The 17,283-nt window shown below is 37.9% G+C and overlaps 1 protein-coding gene across 1 annotated transcript; it reads left to right on the top strand.

Annotated features, from left to right (window-relative positions):
- Positions 1-227: 227 nt before the first annotated feature.
- Positions 228-16,035, top strand: trim37 (tripartite motif containing 37). Its single transcript, XM_043251197.1, has 25 exons — positions 228-387; positions 1,029-1,110; positions 2,261-2,362; positions 2,784-2,824; positions 3,376-3,492; positions 3,854-3,941; positions 4,121-4,243; positions 4,900-5,023; positions 5,111-5,178; positions 5,511-5,635; positions 5,946-5,996; positions 6,096-6,177; positions 6,263-6,339; positions 6,427-6,606; positions 7,206-7,320; positions 7,494-7,691; positions 8,080-8,216; positions 10,401-10,483; positions 11,403-11,579; positions 11,674-11,964; positions 12,120-12,284; positions 12,619-12,811; positions 12,904-13,019; positions 13,310-13,462; positions 14,600-16,035. The coding sequence occupies exons 2-25, from the start codon at positions 1,090-1,092 to the stop codon at positions 14,656-14,658; spliced, it is 2,886 nt and encodes a 961-aa protein (XP_043107132.1). The 5' UTR covers positions 228-387; positions 1,029-1,089; the 3' UTR covers positions 14,659-16,035.
- The last annotated feature ends 1,248 nt before the right edge of the window (positions 16,036-17,283 follow it).

Here is a 17,283-nt window from a genome sequence, read left to right as displayed (position 1 = left end):
TTCCTGAGAATTAAGTTACAAAAACGGTTAAATCCGTTAAAACTGATAACAAGCGAAACTGAACTAGTCATGAATTAAATATTTGATGTTGGCGCTTTTAAGTGGGCGTGCCACAGCGCTAAATGAACCTCCCACTCGTAATGTGAGATCGTTATTGGTGAATACTAATCTGCTCGGCTACCAACAGTGAATACGATTGGTGGATACTGTTTCCCATGGTGACTGACACGGTCTCCCATGGTGACTGACATTGACATAATATATTCGCTGCTTGCTGCTGCTAGTCTATAAACAAGCGGTTTTGATGCTGCGATATCTGTAAAACACTAAATAAATAGCGTTTGATGTAGACATTCGGAGTGACGGATTTGAGGGCAACATTAAACGGTAAATGCATGTTGATAGAGACGAGTTTTTTCTGTGTGGTGCACTGAGGTTTCTGCAAACCCACCTAGCTAACTTGCTAAATGCTAACCTGTGCTATATCACCTGCTGGTATACGTGTTGTGTATTAGTTTATACTATTTTCTTATTTAACGGTTTGTCAGTCGTTTCCGATTCCCTATGCATTGGCATTTAAGTTTTAAGCACGCACGAAGAGGTTTCTTGTTGGATGTTCTCAAATATTGTCGTTGCAGGCATGTTTAATAGATGACAGCGTTTGTTATTCATCAAAATAGTCGCTATGTTGCCCATTTAAAGGTTATTTGGTTGTTAAAGTCAATCATCTTTAACTTTTACCATTTATATGTTGCATTTAATACCATTATTTGCTTTTTAAAAACCATGCAGGCCTCCATTTGATGTTGGCAAATGTAAATGGCAGTTCATGTAATATTATGTGTTTATTTCATCGTGTGTTTTGGCCATTTGCAGTCATATAAGCTCATACAGATGGATGTCTTCTGTCACTTGTCACATCAGCTCTGAGTTTCCAGACATTTAGAGGAATTTATGTAGACTGGAAGACTGTGTGCATGAAAATATGTGAGCATCTGAATGGTCTCTGCTCTCTGGTTTTACCGCAGTGAAAGCAACCAAGATTTTGCCTTCAGATATATTCGACTGTCCGAAGTAAAACTGGCTGAAATGGATGAGCAGAGTGTTGAGGTATGCTTACAGTATAATAGGTGTGTTTTATGCGTTGTTTATGTTTCGTGATTTATTCAGGCATGAAGTTGCCTTTTGTTTGTTGTAAAAACTTGACACAGAACATAGCTTTCAACCTTCAGCCAAAAATCTGTCATTATTTACTCACACTCATGTCATTTGAATATCTTTTCCCTTTTCTATGAAACACAAAAGGGCAGTTCATCAGAAATATATCCTATAAGAAGTATAATGTATAAGAAATATATCCTTTAAGAAATATAACTATAATAGAGATTCTAGACTCAAAAATGGATGCAATAGGAGAAAAGGAAAACTGAAGACTTGTGATTTGTAGGATGTGTTATGTTGCAAGCTTGAGGCACACAAGAAAATGCATAAGGGTAAATAAAGACAGAATTTTCATTTTTGTCTGAACTGTTATTTTAAAGGGATAGCTTATCCAAAAATGGACATTTGCTGGCAATTTAAATGAATTTGTGTCTTCATCAGAACAGATATGACGAAATTTAGCATTGCATCGCTTGCTCATCCTCTGTAGTGAATGGCTGCCATCAGAATGAGTGTCCAAAAACGCTGATAAAACATCACAATATTCTAAATGACTCCAGTCCATCAGTTACTTTGTGAAGTGAAAAGCTGCATGTTTAAACTAAGCACTTTCAACTCCAAAGTCATCTATCCATAATAATGCATTTTCCAGCAAAAAGTCATTTAATTTAAATCTGGAGTGAAATATGCACAGATCACTAGAGAGTAATTAGTTGTTGTTGTTTTTCAAACGTATTAAGGTTAGTCAAAGCTTAAAGTTGGTTTTGTTTCTTACCAATTATTCACTTCATAAAATGACAAATGTATTATTTATTCAAATTCTGGAAGATTTACTGCAATTGTGTCGTCTACTTGTGGATTGTTGTGATGTTTTTATCAGGTCTTTGAACTCTCATTCTGACGGCACCCATTAACTATAGAGGCAAGTAATACAGTGCAAAATTTCTCTAAATCTGTTCAAATGAAGAACCCCATCAATTTTTAGCAGATGTAGTTTTGTTTATACCTTAAGAACGTAAACTCTTTAATTATATTGTAGTGAATTTTATTAGCCTTATGCTGATTTAGTAATGTGTTGATGTATCAACTAATTCTTCAGAGTATAGCGGAAGTCTTCCGCTGCTTCATTTGCATGGAAAAGCTGCGCGATGCCCGTCTCTGCCCTCACTGTTCCAAACTGTGCTGTTTCAGCTGCATCCGGGTGAGCAAACGCATGCATAGGCACTCATTAAAAGCACAATGATCATACTCCACACAGCCTAGAGGAGCTCACAGTGTCTGTCTAATTAATCAACACACACTGTGCTCTCTTTATTGTGTCAGTTTGACAGGACATGAAAAATGTGTATATATAGATCATTTGGTTAAATAAGATTTCTGAAGTGTTTATTATTATTATTATCATATACAAATATTATACACATCACATTTCACTTGCCAAAAAACTTTAATGAGTGGTGTAGATGTTTTTAAATGCTTTCAAACCGCACCATTTCGTGAAGAATCCTACTAATAAAACACGCCATGTGTTTTTAATAATTGACGTCTTTTTGATTTGAAGAACATGCCAAGGTAGCATTTATAAATGAGTACATTTTTCTCTTCCGTTTTCTTCCTGGCAGCGATGGCTGACTGAACAGAGAGCCCAGTGTCCCCACTGTCGGTAAGTTCTGAGGTTCAGCTTCAAATGATGTTTTGAGCTCTGACAGTCTTTGAAGTAAATCTAGAGGATTAAGTATTGATTTTTCTATTGTTAGAGTTTACAGAATGAGATCATTTCAGGGAAGCACTGATTAGTTACATTAAGGGAACCGCATCCAAAAAAAAAACAAAAAAAACTTTAGACAACTGGACCAGAGCCACCTGATATTTGGCAATAGAAAAACACTTACATAATTGGCAAAACGTTAAAGTATATTCAAACCACAGCTTTATAATTAAAGCTCAAACAAAAACTCCTTTTATCTGGAGTGTTGGCACACATTCATCTCATACTTACTTTTAGTTGATCTAAAAAATGATATTTAAGCATTGCATAATATTTATACAATCAACTTTAATCCAGCTTGCATACCAATCTTAATCATCTGTCCTCTTTCTATATATATGTGTGTATGTATATGTGTATGTATAGGTATATGTGTATATGTTGATATATTGATAAACAAACATGTATATTGTTCTTTTTGCTAATCAAACATGCATTGTATTTAGAGCTCCACTTCAGCTGAGGGAACTGGTCAACTGTCGCTGGGCAGAGGAAGTGACTCAACAACTGGACACGCTGCAGCTCTGCAACCTCACAAAACATGAGGAGAACGACAAAGACAAGTGAGCAATACTGACAAGCGTTCAAAAGTTTGGTCTTTTTTTTTTTTTGGTCCTTTTTTTTTTTTTTTTTTTTTTAAGAACTAAATAATTACTTTTATTCAGCAAGGTCGCATTAAACTGATCCAAAGACTTGTAATGAAAAATGTCTATTCAAATGTCTTGTTTTTTTTCATTCTTAAAATTATATTAAAATATTCTCCGATATCAACAGCACAGATATTTAAAGCAGTTATATCAAGGCTTTTCATACAGTAATTTTCCTAGGAAAATAGAAAAAAAACCATTTGGTTTTCGTGACCAATTACTGTATACTCATTGTCACTTATTCTCTCTTCTCACCCTGTCATTCTCACCCTAACAGGTGTGAGAACCATCATGAGAAGTTGAGTGTGTTCTGCTGGACTTGTAAGAAGTGTATCTGTCACCAGTGTGCTCTGTGGGGAGGCATGGTACGCAATTCTGAATTACTCCGGCTGGAGGATTGTCATTTCCTCACATCCAAATGTGTTGTGCTAAAACACGACTTGTCACACATAGGAGCAGTTCATCAATGAATAGTACTGTGCCTAATGTGAATGAATGTCAGTTTGTCTCACCCAGGACCTTGCTTCTATTCTCTTCTCCGCAGCATGGAGGTCATACTTTCAAACCCCTGGCCGAGATCTATGAGCAGCATGTGACAAAGGTGAACGAGGAGGTGGCCAAGCTGCGGCGCCGGCTAATGGAGCTGATTAGTCTGGTTCAAGAAGTGGTAAGCGCCCTCGCTTCTCATTCACGCCCACATGGAGCCATTTAGATCTGTTCTGAGTTGACAGTTTGTAATGGATGCTAGTTTACCAGCCACAAATCTCTTTTAGATGCAACTGCTAATGACAAATCAAATGTTATCTAATTACACGTATTCCTGGTTTGATAAGTGCTTTTGAAGGCGTTTTACATAATGTAGAACTCCAGGACGCCAAGAAACCCACACAAGTCCATCAGCTACTGTTTATAGCTCCTGTGTCAGGGGATTGTCCTATAGGGGGCGCCACAACACCAAACAAATTTACATTACATGGCTAAATGCATCTAGCGGAAAATCGTCCTAGAAGTGAAAGTTGGAGAACCAACTTTCTATTAATGCTAAAGCTCACATAACTGTATTTATTTGATCAAAATCCAGTTAAAATAGTAATACTGTTTACATATTACAATTATATACTTTTATTTTCATTTATTATATATAAAGTATAATTTATTCCTGCAATTCCAAAGCCTGAATTTTAAGCATCATTACTTTAGTTTTCTAATATGCTGATTAGGTGCTCAAGTATTTATATGGGAACGTGTTTGTTTTGGCCATATGATATAAATTTTAGACTTTTTGAGTTATACCTCTATATAACCAATTTCTGTGTTTTTCAGGAGAAGAATGTTGAGGCGGTGCGAGGGGCGAAGGATGAGAGGGTGAGGGAAATCCGGAATGCTGTGGAAATGATGATTGCTCGGCTTGATAATCAGCTCAAGAACAAACTCATCACACTTATGGGTGCGTACAAGCATTTGTTCTGACAATTTTCATGTAATTTGACATTAGCAGGTATATTGGTGTAACATAAAGTTGATGCACCCACAGGACAGAAGACCTCTCTGACACAGGAGACAGAGCTGCTGGAGTCTCTGCTGCAGGAAGTGGAACATCAGGTGTGTGGGTCTGGTATATCAGAAAAATAAAGCAGATGTGCAATGGAGTTATAAGTCTTGAGATGACATTGAAAATGTGCAATTACAATTAAAACCTAAAAATGCACGTATAAACTGTTTGAAAATAATTGTAGTAGGAGGTCAAATGTGATTTAGCCAAATACTAATTCTGAATTTTATGTAAAGTTTTCAGTTCAGCTTTTTACTTAAGTTATGTAAGTGCAATAATTTATCATTAAAACATGGCATCAAATTAGAATTTAGCTAGAATTACAAGTTAATTCACAAATCAAGTTTGCTTTTTTTTTGTGTGACACGTTTTCTTCCCACAGCTACGTTCGTGCAGTAAGAGCGAGCTGATCTCTAAGAGTCCAGAGATCCTGCTCATGTTCCAGCAGGTTCACAGGAAACCAATGCAGTCTTTTGTCACCACTCCTGTCCCGCCAGACTTCACCAGGTACACAAACTTAGTCACTGTACCTGTTATATTGCTCCTTCAGAGACGAGATCTCTGTAAGCTCGAACTCTGTGACAGTCTGTGAATAATGAATAAACATTACACCTGTAAAAACAACTCTAGGCTTTTAAAACTATTTAATCATAATGTCAATTTGTAGGCCAGTATGGTATGCTATTTCTCCTGTGAGATTTTAGAATAGCCTTCTTTTATTTATGAGTGAAATGAAGTTGAATGCGGTGAACTTGTAGAGACTTTCCCATTTCGATTTGCAAGATAAATTGCTCCCAGTCATCTCATTTCTTCTCAGTGAGCTGGTCCCTGCCTATGACTCGAGCACTTTTGTTTTGGCAAACTTCAGGTAATGACACTCTCTTTTGTTTTTCTTATTAATTTATATCTTAAATGGTGCATTACTTTTGTTGCGTGACTTGAATTGGTGTTGTCGCATTGTCCTAAGTACTCTGCGGCAGAGAGCCGACCCCGTCTACAGCCCCCCGCTCCAGATATCAGGCCTGTGCTGGAGGTTGAAGGTTTATCCGGTAATTTTGTGACCCGTAACGCAGTGACAAATTGAAATGTACAAACTCTAATCCTAATCTCACAGACCTTGTTGTTGTGTTTTAGGATGGCAATGGTGTTGTTCGAGGAAACTATCTCTCTGTTTTTCTAGAGTTGTCTGCAGGACTCCCAGAGACATCCAAGTAGGCTACACTTTCTGTTCTGTCATCCTGCTGTGCAGTGACACACAAATAATGTATTTATAGGCTAACTGGTTGATTTTCATCTAGGTATGAATACAGGGTCGAGATGGTTCATCAAGCCTCCAGTGATCCCACCAAAAACATAATTCGAGAGTTCGCATCGGACTTTGAGGTGGGCGAGTGCTGGGGGTATAACAGATTCTTCAGGTTGGACCTTCTCGCCAGTGAGGGCTACTTGAATATGCAGACTGACACTCTTGTGCTCAGGTGCGACCTTGCAGCTGAATTTTAGATTCTTAGGTCTCAGATAGTACTTTTATTTTTTACTCCGTTGTTAAAGGGGTCATGAACTGAGAAACCAAAACTACCATGATCTTTTGACATATAATGATCTTTTGAGGTCATTGTGCTGTAAATTGTGTAACTCACTCTTGCAGAAGATCAACACCTGCTTCTACATCACTGCATGTTTAGCCCCGTCCCAACAATTCACGCATGTAATATAAATAATGAGAGGCGAACGCAGATCTACACAGACACTGAAAGATTAAGACGGCACAAAAGTTTCAGAACACATCAGTAAGAACTCCACAGCTTTTTAATCAGGGCATTCTGATGGTTAAAAACAGGACAGAAAATTGCGTTCTACTTCTAAACTGTTTTTTGATGCGAAATTTTGGACAACATTATGTGGACCACAAATTAAAAAAAGGCAGTTCATGACCCCTTAAAAGCCTGTTGACGCAGGAATGGAATTCTCTTCTCTTTTAGTATTACCATGAAATGCATGGTACTATCCAAGGATGTATCCAGCGTATGCTGTGTTGTTAATTTCTCATGTTCTGCTTCTTAAATGAATCTTATAGGTATCAGGTGCGATCACCTACGTTCTTTCAGAAGTGTAGAGATCAGTACTGGTACATAACTCAGCTGGAGTCAGCCCAGTCCAGCTACATTCAACAGATCAACAACCTTAAAGAGGTTAGTGTTAAAGATGCAAGTTTTCTGGCTTGAAGAAACTGCGTTGTTTCAAACAATATTACATTAGGTGTCCGTGAAATATTTATGCTGTGACATGTTTTCAAATTTAATGAAGAAGCATTTCCAGACTTTGTCATTTTATGTTTTTTATATTTTGGTTTATTTCTGTTCAGAGGTTAGCTATAGAACTGTTCCGTCGACAGAAGTCCAGGAGTTCCTCTCCACCTGATCAGCGTCTCTGCCCTACGACTTCTTCCGGGAGAGACTCCCGTCAAGGAAAGAGCTCCGTACTAGAGGAAGGAAGTCAGGCAGCCTCAGCAGAGACTAAAGAAGATGAGGATGAAGAGAAGACCCAGCATGATGACTCTAACGTAAGGCCTGTCAGAGCAACATTCATTCAACATGGCCACATTAATTGATTATTTAATTATTCTAGCAAAAACAAATCTTTAACTTTTTTTCTTGTTCCCTCTGAAAACTAGAAAACTCCCCCAAGATATTATCTATCATTTCATCATATCCACATCTTAAACATATTTTACATACACACTCTTACATCATCATCTGCTTTTAGGCATATGACATTCAAATCAGATTATGCTCATTGTGATCTCTAAAGAAAACAAGCCTACATGTAATGTAGTGAACCTGAAGCCCTGACATCCACAGTATTTGAATCATATTCATGCTTGGAGCTATTTGATGTTATCTAGCAGACATTAGGATCAGTTTGATGATGATGTGTTGATGCAATGTTAGGAGTTGTCTGACGGGGATCTGGAGGTGGACTGTCTAACTGGAGATGAAGATGTCAATCCTTTGGATGGTAGTAGCACCTCTGGGAGCTCCACAGCCACCAGTAACACAGAGGAGAATGACATTGATGAAGAGACCATGTACGTGCCAGTTTTAAAAACAACTTTGCATTTAAGGCTCAATTTTACAATCACTTACTTCATTTTGTGCTTTTGTTTTTATTTTCCATTTCTTTTTGAATGACCGTCTTGATAGCCTCTGTTTTCTTTATTTATATGGAAAAATTCAACTTGGAGTTTTTTTTCTTACAATATAAGGGGGAGAAAAAATGACATGAGTTTGTTTGGTTTTTTTTTTCCCCAGCTGATCTTTTTCTTTTAATCCAGGCAAAATCACAGCATTGATTTAACGGCTCCGATGCAAACCTAACTAATTGAGCTATATTTAAAGCCATTAATAATAATATTATTTTAACATGCTTGTTGGAAGACAGCACTTGATGAAGGTCACAAGCATCATTGTGGTCTATATGCAGATAATGTAGGTCTTTTGAAAGCATTTCTGGACAATTTGTGATCAGCTTCCTTAAAGCAGTACTTCTCATTTGCTAGGTCACGTCCTCGTGGTGTGGTAAATACTAGTGTACCAAGATTCTCACACAAGAGATGGTGCTTTGTGTGCCATGGGGTAACAGCTGTATCCTCCCCCCAGCTGGAAAACACAGTTTAATTAGGGCTGCTACCACATTTGTGACAGGCATTCCCTCGTACTCTGTGTTTAAGAAGAGAGCTGTTCTCTCTGTCCCGTCCTATCACGATCTGAGAGAATGAGCAGTATTGGCAGCTTTGACTTGTGTAGGCTCTGTGAGAGCGCTCGTGTTTCTGTAGTGAGGTGTTGGAGTCAGAACCTCACATGTTTCTGCTCATGCTGCCGGCTACCGCCCTCTCATACTGCTCTCAAACGCATTCACTGCTCCAACCAGATGAGACGAATGAGTCATCAGAGCCTATGCCTCCTGCTTACAAATGCTCGTTCTCACAGTCTCTGGCTTTTCCAGTGCGCGCGCGCACACACACACACACACACACACACACACACACACACACACACGTGCTCTCTTGTTCTCAGGCCCACGCACATTCTCTCACACCTTTGACTCTATTTGCTGGAGTGTTTTGTGTGAGCTCTTCATGTTGGCTTTGTAAAGGTGCCCATGCACTTACCGTTACCCAAATGTCAGAAGTGCCGCTTATTCAGGATAAAGTAGGGGAAAGGGAATTATGGGGTGTTAGGCTCTGTTTACGACTGTTATTATCATCTCAGATGGGTTTCCTCAGATGATCACCTTGTTGATGCAGCTCAAAAAGATTTTTTTTTTTGTTTGCATGCATCACATGCATCCTGATGTCAGTCAGGCAAACACGTTTCAGAACACTGGTTTAACAGTAGATGGATGGACTTTGTTTTTTCAGAACACATGACTGCATTTCAGTACAAATGTGTAAAATATGTAACTAAAAAAAATGTGTAAAATATCTTATTTTATTCTTGTTAATCATCTTTTTTTAGTATAAAGAAAGAATGCCTGTTATTTGTGTACTGTTGGGGAACGTAGTGGTAGTGGTGGTGGTAGTAGTAGTAGTAGTAGTAGTAGTAGTAACAAACCTGTAGGTTGTATGTGTATTGGTGCAATTATTTATTTTTATTTTCTAAACAAGTCAATTAAAAAATGTTTGTCAGTATTTATAGGAAAATGTAATAATAACATTTATTATTATTATTATTATTATTATTATTAATAAATAAATATATTATAATATTTTTTTTTTTTTTTTTTTTGTGAGGCCAGGGTAGGCAAACAGTGTATCCATGTGGAGTCAAAGCTCAGCTTCTATAAATACTGTAGTGGATCAGCGCAGGGAACCGCTGGAGAGGACTGAGTCATCACACAGTTGAGCCTGAGACAATGGTGCATGTGTTACCCTTACACACACACACACACACACACACACATGCACACACACACTTTCTCTCTCACATACATACATATTCAGCAGGATTCTTGGAGCAGAATGCTATCAACACCCCCCTTGGAGCAGCTTATTTCAGACTATACCACTTCTCACTATTAACGGGGGTGCCATGCAAATGAATCCTGCTCTATTTAAAATAGCCACACCTCATTTTGCTCATTGGGATCCAATTAATCATTCAAAACACCAGAATTTTAGAGTTGATCTGGTTATGCATTTGTGTACTTGCTGCTGACATCCCACTACTACCAGAGAAATAACACAAGTGTGAATTGTTTTTATGTGTTGTAGGTCTGGTGAGAATGATGTGGAGTACAGTGGAAATCTAGACCTGGAGGAAGGTGAATTACCCGATGATGTTGCCGGGGCAACAGGTGAACCAGAGTTTCTCTGTCCAGGCGGCTTCATTGATACAAATAATGCTGTTTCTCTAATGAAAAGCGAGTGTCATGCATATGGCAATCTGGTGTGTTGAAACACTTGGCTTTGAAGTGTCATCGACTGCGACACCCTGTTAATCAGTTGTAGTGATGTAACTGAGTCAAATTACCATATCAGCCTTTGAAGATTTACTGCAGAATCTGCAGTTTAAAACATGTCAGAGCTTCTGCTTCAAGACTTTTAGTGCTCACAACATTTAAATTACATTTAATAATTCCAACAAAACAATTATAATTGGATTAGTTGAACTAGATGACTGTAATCTAATGTTGAAACGGTAGAAAAGGTCCCCGAATAAATTATTAATATTAAGCAATACTGTAAATTTTGATTTGCATGATGACTTCACTTAAACTACTTTGTTTTTTCAGTAATTGAAAATAAGCTAAAAAGTCAAATTAAATGAAGATTTAAAAAAGTGCTTTTGTAATTTTTATATATTTTTATTTAGCTATTAGTTTTTATTTTTAAATTTAGCTTTAGCTTTAATCATTTTAGTACATCAGCTTAAATGAACATTTTAAATGCTGCTTTAGCTAAAGCTAATTTAAAATAAAAATTGGAAGATAAATAAATCTATTTGGGTACATAAAAACGAACAAAAAACTAACTTTAAAAAAATGAATTAAAAAAACAACAACATAAAACTTAAGTAAATTTTCAATTTAAAAATGAAAAAAATAAGAATATATATTATAGTATATTAATAATGATGATGATAAACAAAATTAAATTAATTACATAAACATTACTACCTTTTGTTGTAATTAATTAAAAAGTACCCTCTTACAGTTATGATCGATTCTCTTCCTGTCCTTTTCACGGTCTGTACTGTCTTCCACTGCTGGTCAGGAGGTTCTGGTGCAGGCTCCCGTGGTTCAAGACGTGGAGCAGGTGCAAGCTCAGCCAGCCTCCTGGAGATCGACCCGGTCATCCTCATCCAACTACTGGACCTGAAGGACCGCAGCCATGTAGAGTCACTGTGGGGGATGCAGCCCCGTCCCCCAACCTCTCTCCTCCAGAGCCAAGGTGTTACTGATCAGATTGGAGATGGGAGTTATGAACAAAAAGTGACTGTATAGTTGACATGATTCATGACGCATTAAATGTTTCTGATTGACAGCCGCTGCAGTGCCTTCTCGTAAAGAGCGTGAGCGTCGGCCTCAGGCAGTGCGTCGGTCTGCCCCGGATTCAGGGGTCCTGATCAGACTAAAGGCTCAGATGGCAGAAGTGCGCAGTAAGATGTCAGACGTAAAAGGACAGCTAGAGGCACGAAGCGGAGCCAGTCGCATCTCCTCTCAGGGAGCCTCAAACCACGAGCTGGGCCCCTCCATGGACTCAGAGTTGGGGCCCAGTCGCAAGCCCAGTGAACTGCTCTTCAAAGCGCCCATCTCATCACGACACTCCCGCAGTGGTATGGCACTCTTCTAGATTACCTCATATGGCAAATAAAAAATTTTCTTTCAATTTTTCTGTTTAATCAGGTTTAGAAAAAATACAAATAATTGTGTCATTTAGGCTTTTAGTTTTTATTGTAGATTGAGCCTGACGTTTAGACCTTTGTTTTAGGAGTGAAGAAGGCTGGTTCTCCTAAGCAGGAATGTGTGGGATCTCTGGGTGGACTGTCACTGCGCAGGGCTGTAGATGCTGGGGAGAAAGAGCTGAGAGGAGCTGGACGAGAATCCCCTACTGAACCTGCTCCTTGTCTCCGAGAGGGAGCCTCCTCTTTGGATGGTCAGTACACTCCTCTAGACCTCAGTCAACATGATTGACTAGTCATCCATCAACCTTCTAGTTTACTAGTCTTAACTCATGCAGTTTTTTACTGTCTTGCGCCATAAGCATTGCATTTTTAAGATGCCATGTAAAGTTAACCTAACCAGCCTAATTTTGAAAATATTCAACATGAAAATACTCAGTTTTGCTCATCCCAAGAAGCAACAATAGCTCTGAAACCCTTCCAGTTACTCATGGAATAATCAGAAATTTTCATTTTGACGAAACTCAACCCCCGATATTACAGGGTGCATTCAAATCATTTAGAAATGACGCTATCTGTGTTTTGCAGGCTCGCTGAAAGCACGCAGTGTGCAGAGTTCTCCCCCCTCGCTGGGAAGCAGCTCCTCTTCCTCTGATAAGCCCTCTGGCTCCAAACACGAGGATCTTCTGTATGGAGCTTCAGCTGCAGACCTATTCAGCGTCACAGGCCTCAATGGAGTAGCTGCTCCTGCCACCAAACAGCGCAGGACGCCAGTCGTCGGGTAGTGTATAGTAACAAGCCATCAGCTGCATAGAGTAGCGTGTGTGTGTGTGTGATACACAATGGCTTTCTTAATAAGATTGTATCTCTCAGGTCTGGCCTGCTGACAGACAGCTCTCTTAACTGTGACCAAGAGGGTACCGGCGAGATCCATCAGTCACTGCTGTCACTGGCTGAACCATCCTCTTCCTCCTCACGCCCCGATGAAGGTGAGATGCGAAGATCCGTTTTGGAAAACGCAAAAACAGGGGAAAAAAACCCGGGTATAATTATGCTGCAGCGAGTTACACTTGTGTTGCATCGATGAGTCACTGCACACGCTGAGAACGAACGCCGGTGTCATTTAATGGAACATCAAATTAGAGGAGTTCTCGGGAAATTACATTTATTCAGGTGCTTCGTGAGTAACACTTAGTGTGCAAAAGGAAATAAAGCACAAAAAATGTGTTTTGTCAGAACTGATGTCTGTGAGTTCATGTAAACGTATGATTGTCTGTAGGTCTCCTCAGCCAGAAGCAGCCCCACCATGTGCTGCCGAGCATGAGCAGTGACAGCGAGCTGGACTGTGACACGGAGAATGAGAACGAGGATGAGGTGGTGGCTCTGGAGGCTGGAGACTGTGCGTTTGACAGCAGAACTCTACCCTGCCCAGGTTTATATCTCCAGTTCACTGCTGCTCTTATTCATAAACTACTGCTAGCCTTGTCTTTCATGGTCTTTAAACTTTCAGAAATGACGTTGCTTCAGATCTAATTAAGAATATTACTTGATTTGGTCATTTATTTATTTAAGCATATGTACACTGCCAAGTTTGGGATAAGCATGATTTGTTTGGATTTTAAGTAGCATATTTTGCTCATTAAGAGTGTATTCATCAAAGGTATAGAGAGAAAAAAATGGAGAATAATATTTTGAAATATTATTACAATTTATAACATTTTTATATATATTTTGTAAAAATGGCTTTGCATTACAGGAATATTTTAATTTTAATCTTAATTTTTTTTTCTTAAATGCTGATATGCTGAATTATTATCAGTGTTGGAAAAGCTATGCTGCTTAATAATTTTTATAAAAAAATGTTTATTAACTGGTGACACCACTTTTGTTTTTTTCTCAGTATTCTTTTGAATAAAAGTTTTAAAAAGTACAGCATATTAAAAATAGAAATATTGTCAAACAATGGTTTTATAAAATTAGGCAAAAACTAATAATACAATTTTGGGCTTCTTACAATTACAATAGATAAAATTTTTATTCTGACTTGTCTCTCAATTCTGAAATTAAAAAAAGGTTCTGACTTTATTTCTTAGAACTGTGAGATGTTAACTGTTAAATAAAAATGTGCAACACACACACGCGCATACATGTATGTATGCGTGTATGTAAATGTTTGTTTGTTTATTTATTTATATATTTTTATTTTAAAAACATTCTCGTTATTATTAACCCTATACAAAAATTAAGCTTCCATACAAAAGTAATATAGACTCTCAGAAATCTTTAATCAACATGTCGGTGTCACTTCAAAAACTTTATTATTGTTATGTAATGTTTACATTTTTGCAAAAAAACCGTCAAACTCTTGTTACAGCCAATCACAGCCTGTATGATGAACAAATGTAAGTGCTTTGTTAAAAATCTAGCTGTGCAGGTCAGTCACCTGCTTAGTCTGTCATTATCTCTGCAGGTGGGTCACAGGCACCAGCGTGTTATAATATATCAATACAGACTAGCGCTCCAGCGGTCTGATGTGGCGTCTGTCTGTCTCTCTCTCTCTCTCTCTCAGGCGAGCAGCTGATCCCTGATGATCTGAGCTTTGTGACCGGAGAGACCACAGAGAGATGATCCACCACAGTGTCGTCAGCCACTGAATGTGCTCTTTACATGTCTGTGCACTTTCTCACCGTTCAGAACAGGACTCTATGTTTCTGTGTGCTACTGTATGCTGTTTCAGAGAAACCACTTTTGGGATAGCAAAGATTTAGTTTTTTGTTTCGTTTTGCCTTGCATTTCGAAATGCATAACATTCCGTTATAAAACTAGGTGTATACATTTTGTGCGCGTGCATAACTATTCATATTACAGTTCTATATATTTTTGCAATGCTGCTTATTGTCAAAATCATAGGGAGTTGCCAAACACGCATAACTTGCGTTTTCAAGTGTTTGGTACATGGAGTCAAAGAATGTCCGTACAGGTGCTGCTCCGTTACTTTTTATGTGGCTTGTTCTTGTTGTGTGCAGTTTATATATAGATATCAGTGAAGTTTTTTTTTTTTTTTTTTTTTCTCCAATATATTAAGCTGTCTAGAACACAACTCATAGATTCCTTAACTTCAACATGTTTACATCGACTAAATGTCTGCAAAAAGGGAACATGGAGCCGAAACAAGTTCAAACGTTGTTCACTAAGATTGTGTTCTTTAGCATTGCACAGCTTTATTACAAGCACTTATGAACTTCTTAATGCTACATTCCCTTGTCTTTTTGTTAGTTTTTTTTATTTATAACACGTTTACTCAAATAGAAGGTAGTTATATACTTAAACCAAAGTCTCAGGAGGGTCCAGGTCTGTGTTTGTATCTGCAGGCTCGTGTGTGTGTGTGTGTGTGTGTGTGTGTGTGTTTGAGCTCAGACTGAAAGCATGGATGACGTGTTCTGTTATGGCAGCAGCAGCTGGGAAATCACTCCGTTTATGTTGTGAATAGATGTCACGGCATCATCAACAGCTGGGGAGTGATGCACATACATTGAGTTGAGTTCACGGTCTTGTTCTTTGCATGCACAGCTTTCGCTCGGTACAGTCTGTTAAACATGTGACCGCTTTGTTGAAAAGCGTACAGAGAGTAATGCATCGCTTTTGCTGTTTAACTGTTGGCTTAAGAAGTGCTTTATGCAAATACATTTTTCACTTCCCCTCCAGCATGTTCTGCAAAGTGTAAAACAGTAATTGTTCCTGTGACTATTCAATGTAAATCGAATTGTTTTGTTAGGTTTTTTTTTTTGTGCTGTAATAATAATGTTCCTCTTTTGATGGGTTTTTTTTTTTGTTTGTTTGTTTCATATGAGGAGCAGGAGGGCAGTCTGGTTCTCTGTGCGCATTTGTAGTTTATCGTTTATTTCTTTAGCATGTTTTTAAATATTTTCTGAGGGCCCAAAACAAACTGTAGTATATGAACAGTATGTACTGTATATTTAAATAAATTAAAACCCAAATAAATGATGTGATGCTGTCATTATAATGCTTTTTTTTCTTTAACACATTGAGTGCAAAGTCTACAAAAAGTTCTAATTTTGCCTCTAAATAATTGATTCATATTTATTATATGTATTTTTTTTTTTTTTTAAATGTATAGATTTTCTCCCCAAATTGTATTAGAATATTCTTAGAATTACCTGGAATTCACCTCCAAATAAGGATTACAGAAAACATAATGGGAAAATATTTAAAATAAAATGGAAAAAGGCAAAATAGTTGTTAATTTTTTTTCGTACAATTATGCAGATTTTAATTATCTAATTCTTAAATAGATCATTCTTTTTTATATAATATATTTACTATATTTTATATGTAATGTTACTATATTTTCATTTAAATTAGTGCAATAACTATCCTATCAATAACTATTATTATAATGCCATAATTTATAAATACACCTTATGAAAACGACCCATGGTTTTCTTTGTTTTTATTTTTGGGAGGCGTATTTATTACTATTGGTACACTACAGATTAAAAGCATTGTTCATTTGTAGTCACCATGGTTTACATGGGTTTTTTTTTTTTTTTTTGTAGTAAAACCATGGATAATTTTTGTAAAGGGTGCAATTTATATACATGTCATTTTTAGGTTTATTGTAGACATCTGAAACTTCATATATGGTGCATTTCCTTCTTTAGATGTTTGGGGATCTGTACTTGAAGCGAGGCCGTCTGCGCCTGCTGCTGTCTGGTCTCGTCTGTAGGCTGAGCGGTGCCAGCTCGGTACTGTGTGAGAATAAGCCCGGCAGTGTTTATGTGGATGAGTGCGTGTTGGCTCAGATTCTGTCCTCCTCCAGCACCTGACTGCCAACAATCACGGCCTCCCGTGTCCACTTCAGTCTCCAGCCGTTACTGACGCCGTCTTCATCAGAATAACATACCTGGTTTGGACCTGTAAATCTTTAGCTAGCGTTTCCATTAGTGCTGCGATGAGTGATCTTCGCAGGGGTTTATGTAACACGGCGGATCTGTTTTAGTAGGAAAGTGTTGTACGCTAAGTACACAGTTTTAATTTACTGCTCATCCAGAGAGCCCAACACTAAATCCTGTTCTTAGTGCAATTCATCACCTTCAATCTGGACCACTCGACCAGACAAATCCAGCTTACATTTCAACTCGAGTAAACATCTTTTTTTTTTTTAGTTACAGGTATTTGTTTAGACACAACGGCACTGAATGGCTTTCGACTGCACTCTCAGAAAAAAAGCTT

Source organism: Puntigrus tetrazona, chromosome 10 (genome assembly GCF_018831695.1).
Source record: "Puntigrus tetrazona isolate hp1 chromosome 10, ASM1883169v1, whole genome shotgun sequence".
In the NCBI taxonomy this organism is placed as follows: Eukaryota; Metazoa; Chordata; class Actinopteri; order Cypriniformes; family Cyprinidae; genus Puntigrus; species Puntigrus tetrazona.
This window is presented reverse-complemented; position numbering and strand designations above follow the sequence as displayed.

Coding starts and splice junctions, on each gene's coding strand:
- trim37 (XM_043251197.1), top strand. CDS start 1,090: ATGGATGAGCAGAGTGTTGAG. Junction 5,179..5,510: donor TGCAGGAAGTGGAACATCAG/GTGTGTGGGTCT, acceptor TTCTTCCCACAG/CTACGTTCGTGCAGTAAGAG. Junction 5,636..5,945: donor GTCCCGCCAGACTTCACCAG/GTACACAAACTT, acceptor ATTTCTTCTCAG/TGAGCTGGTCCCTGCCTATG.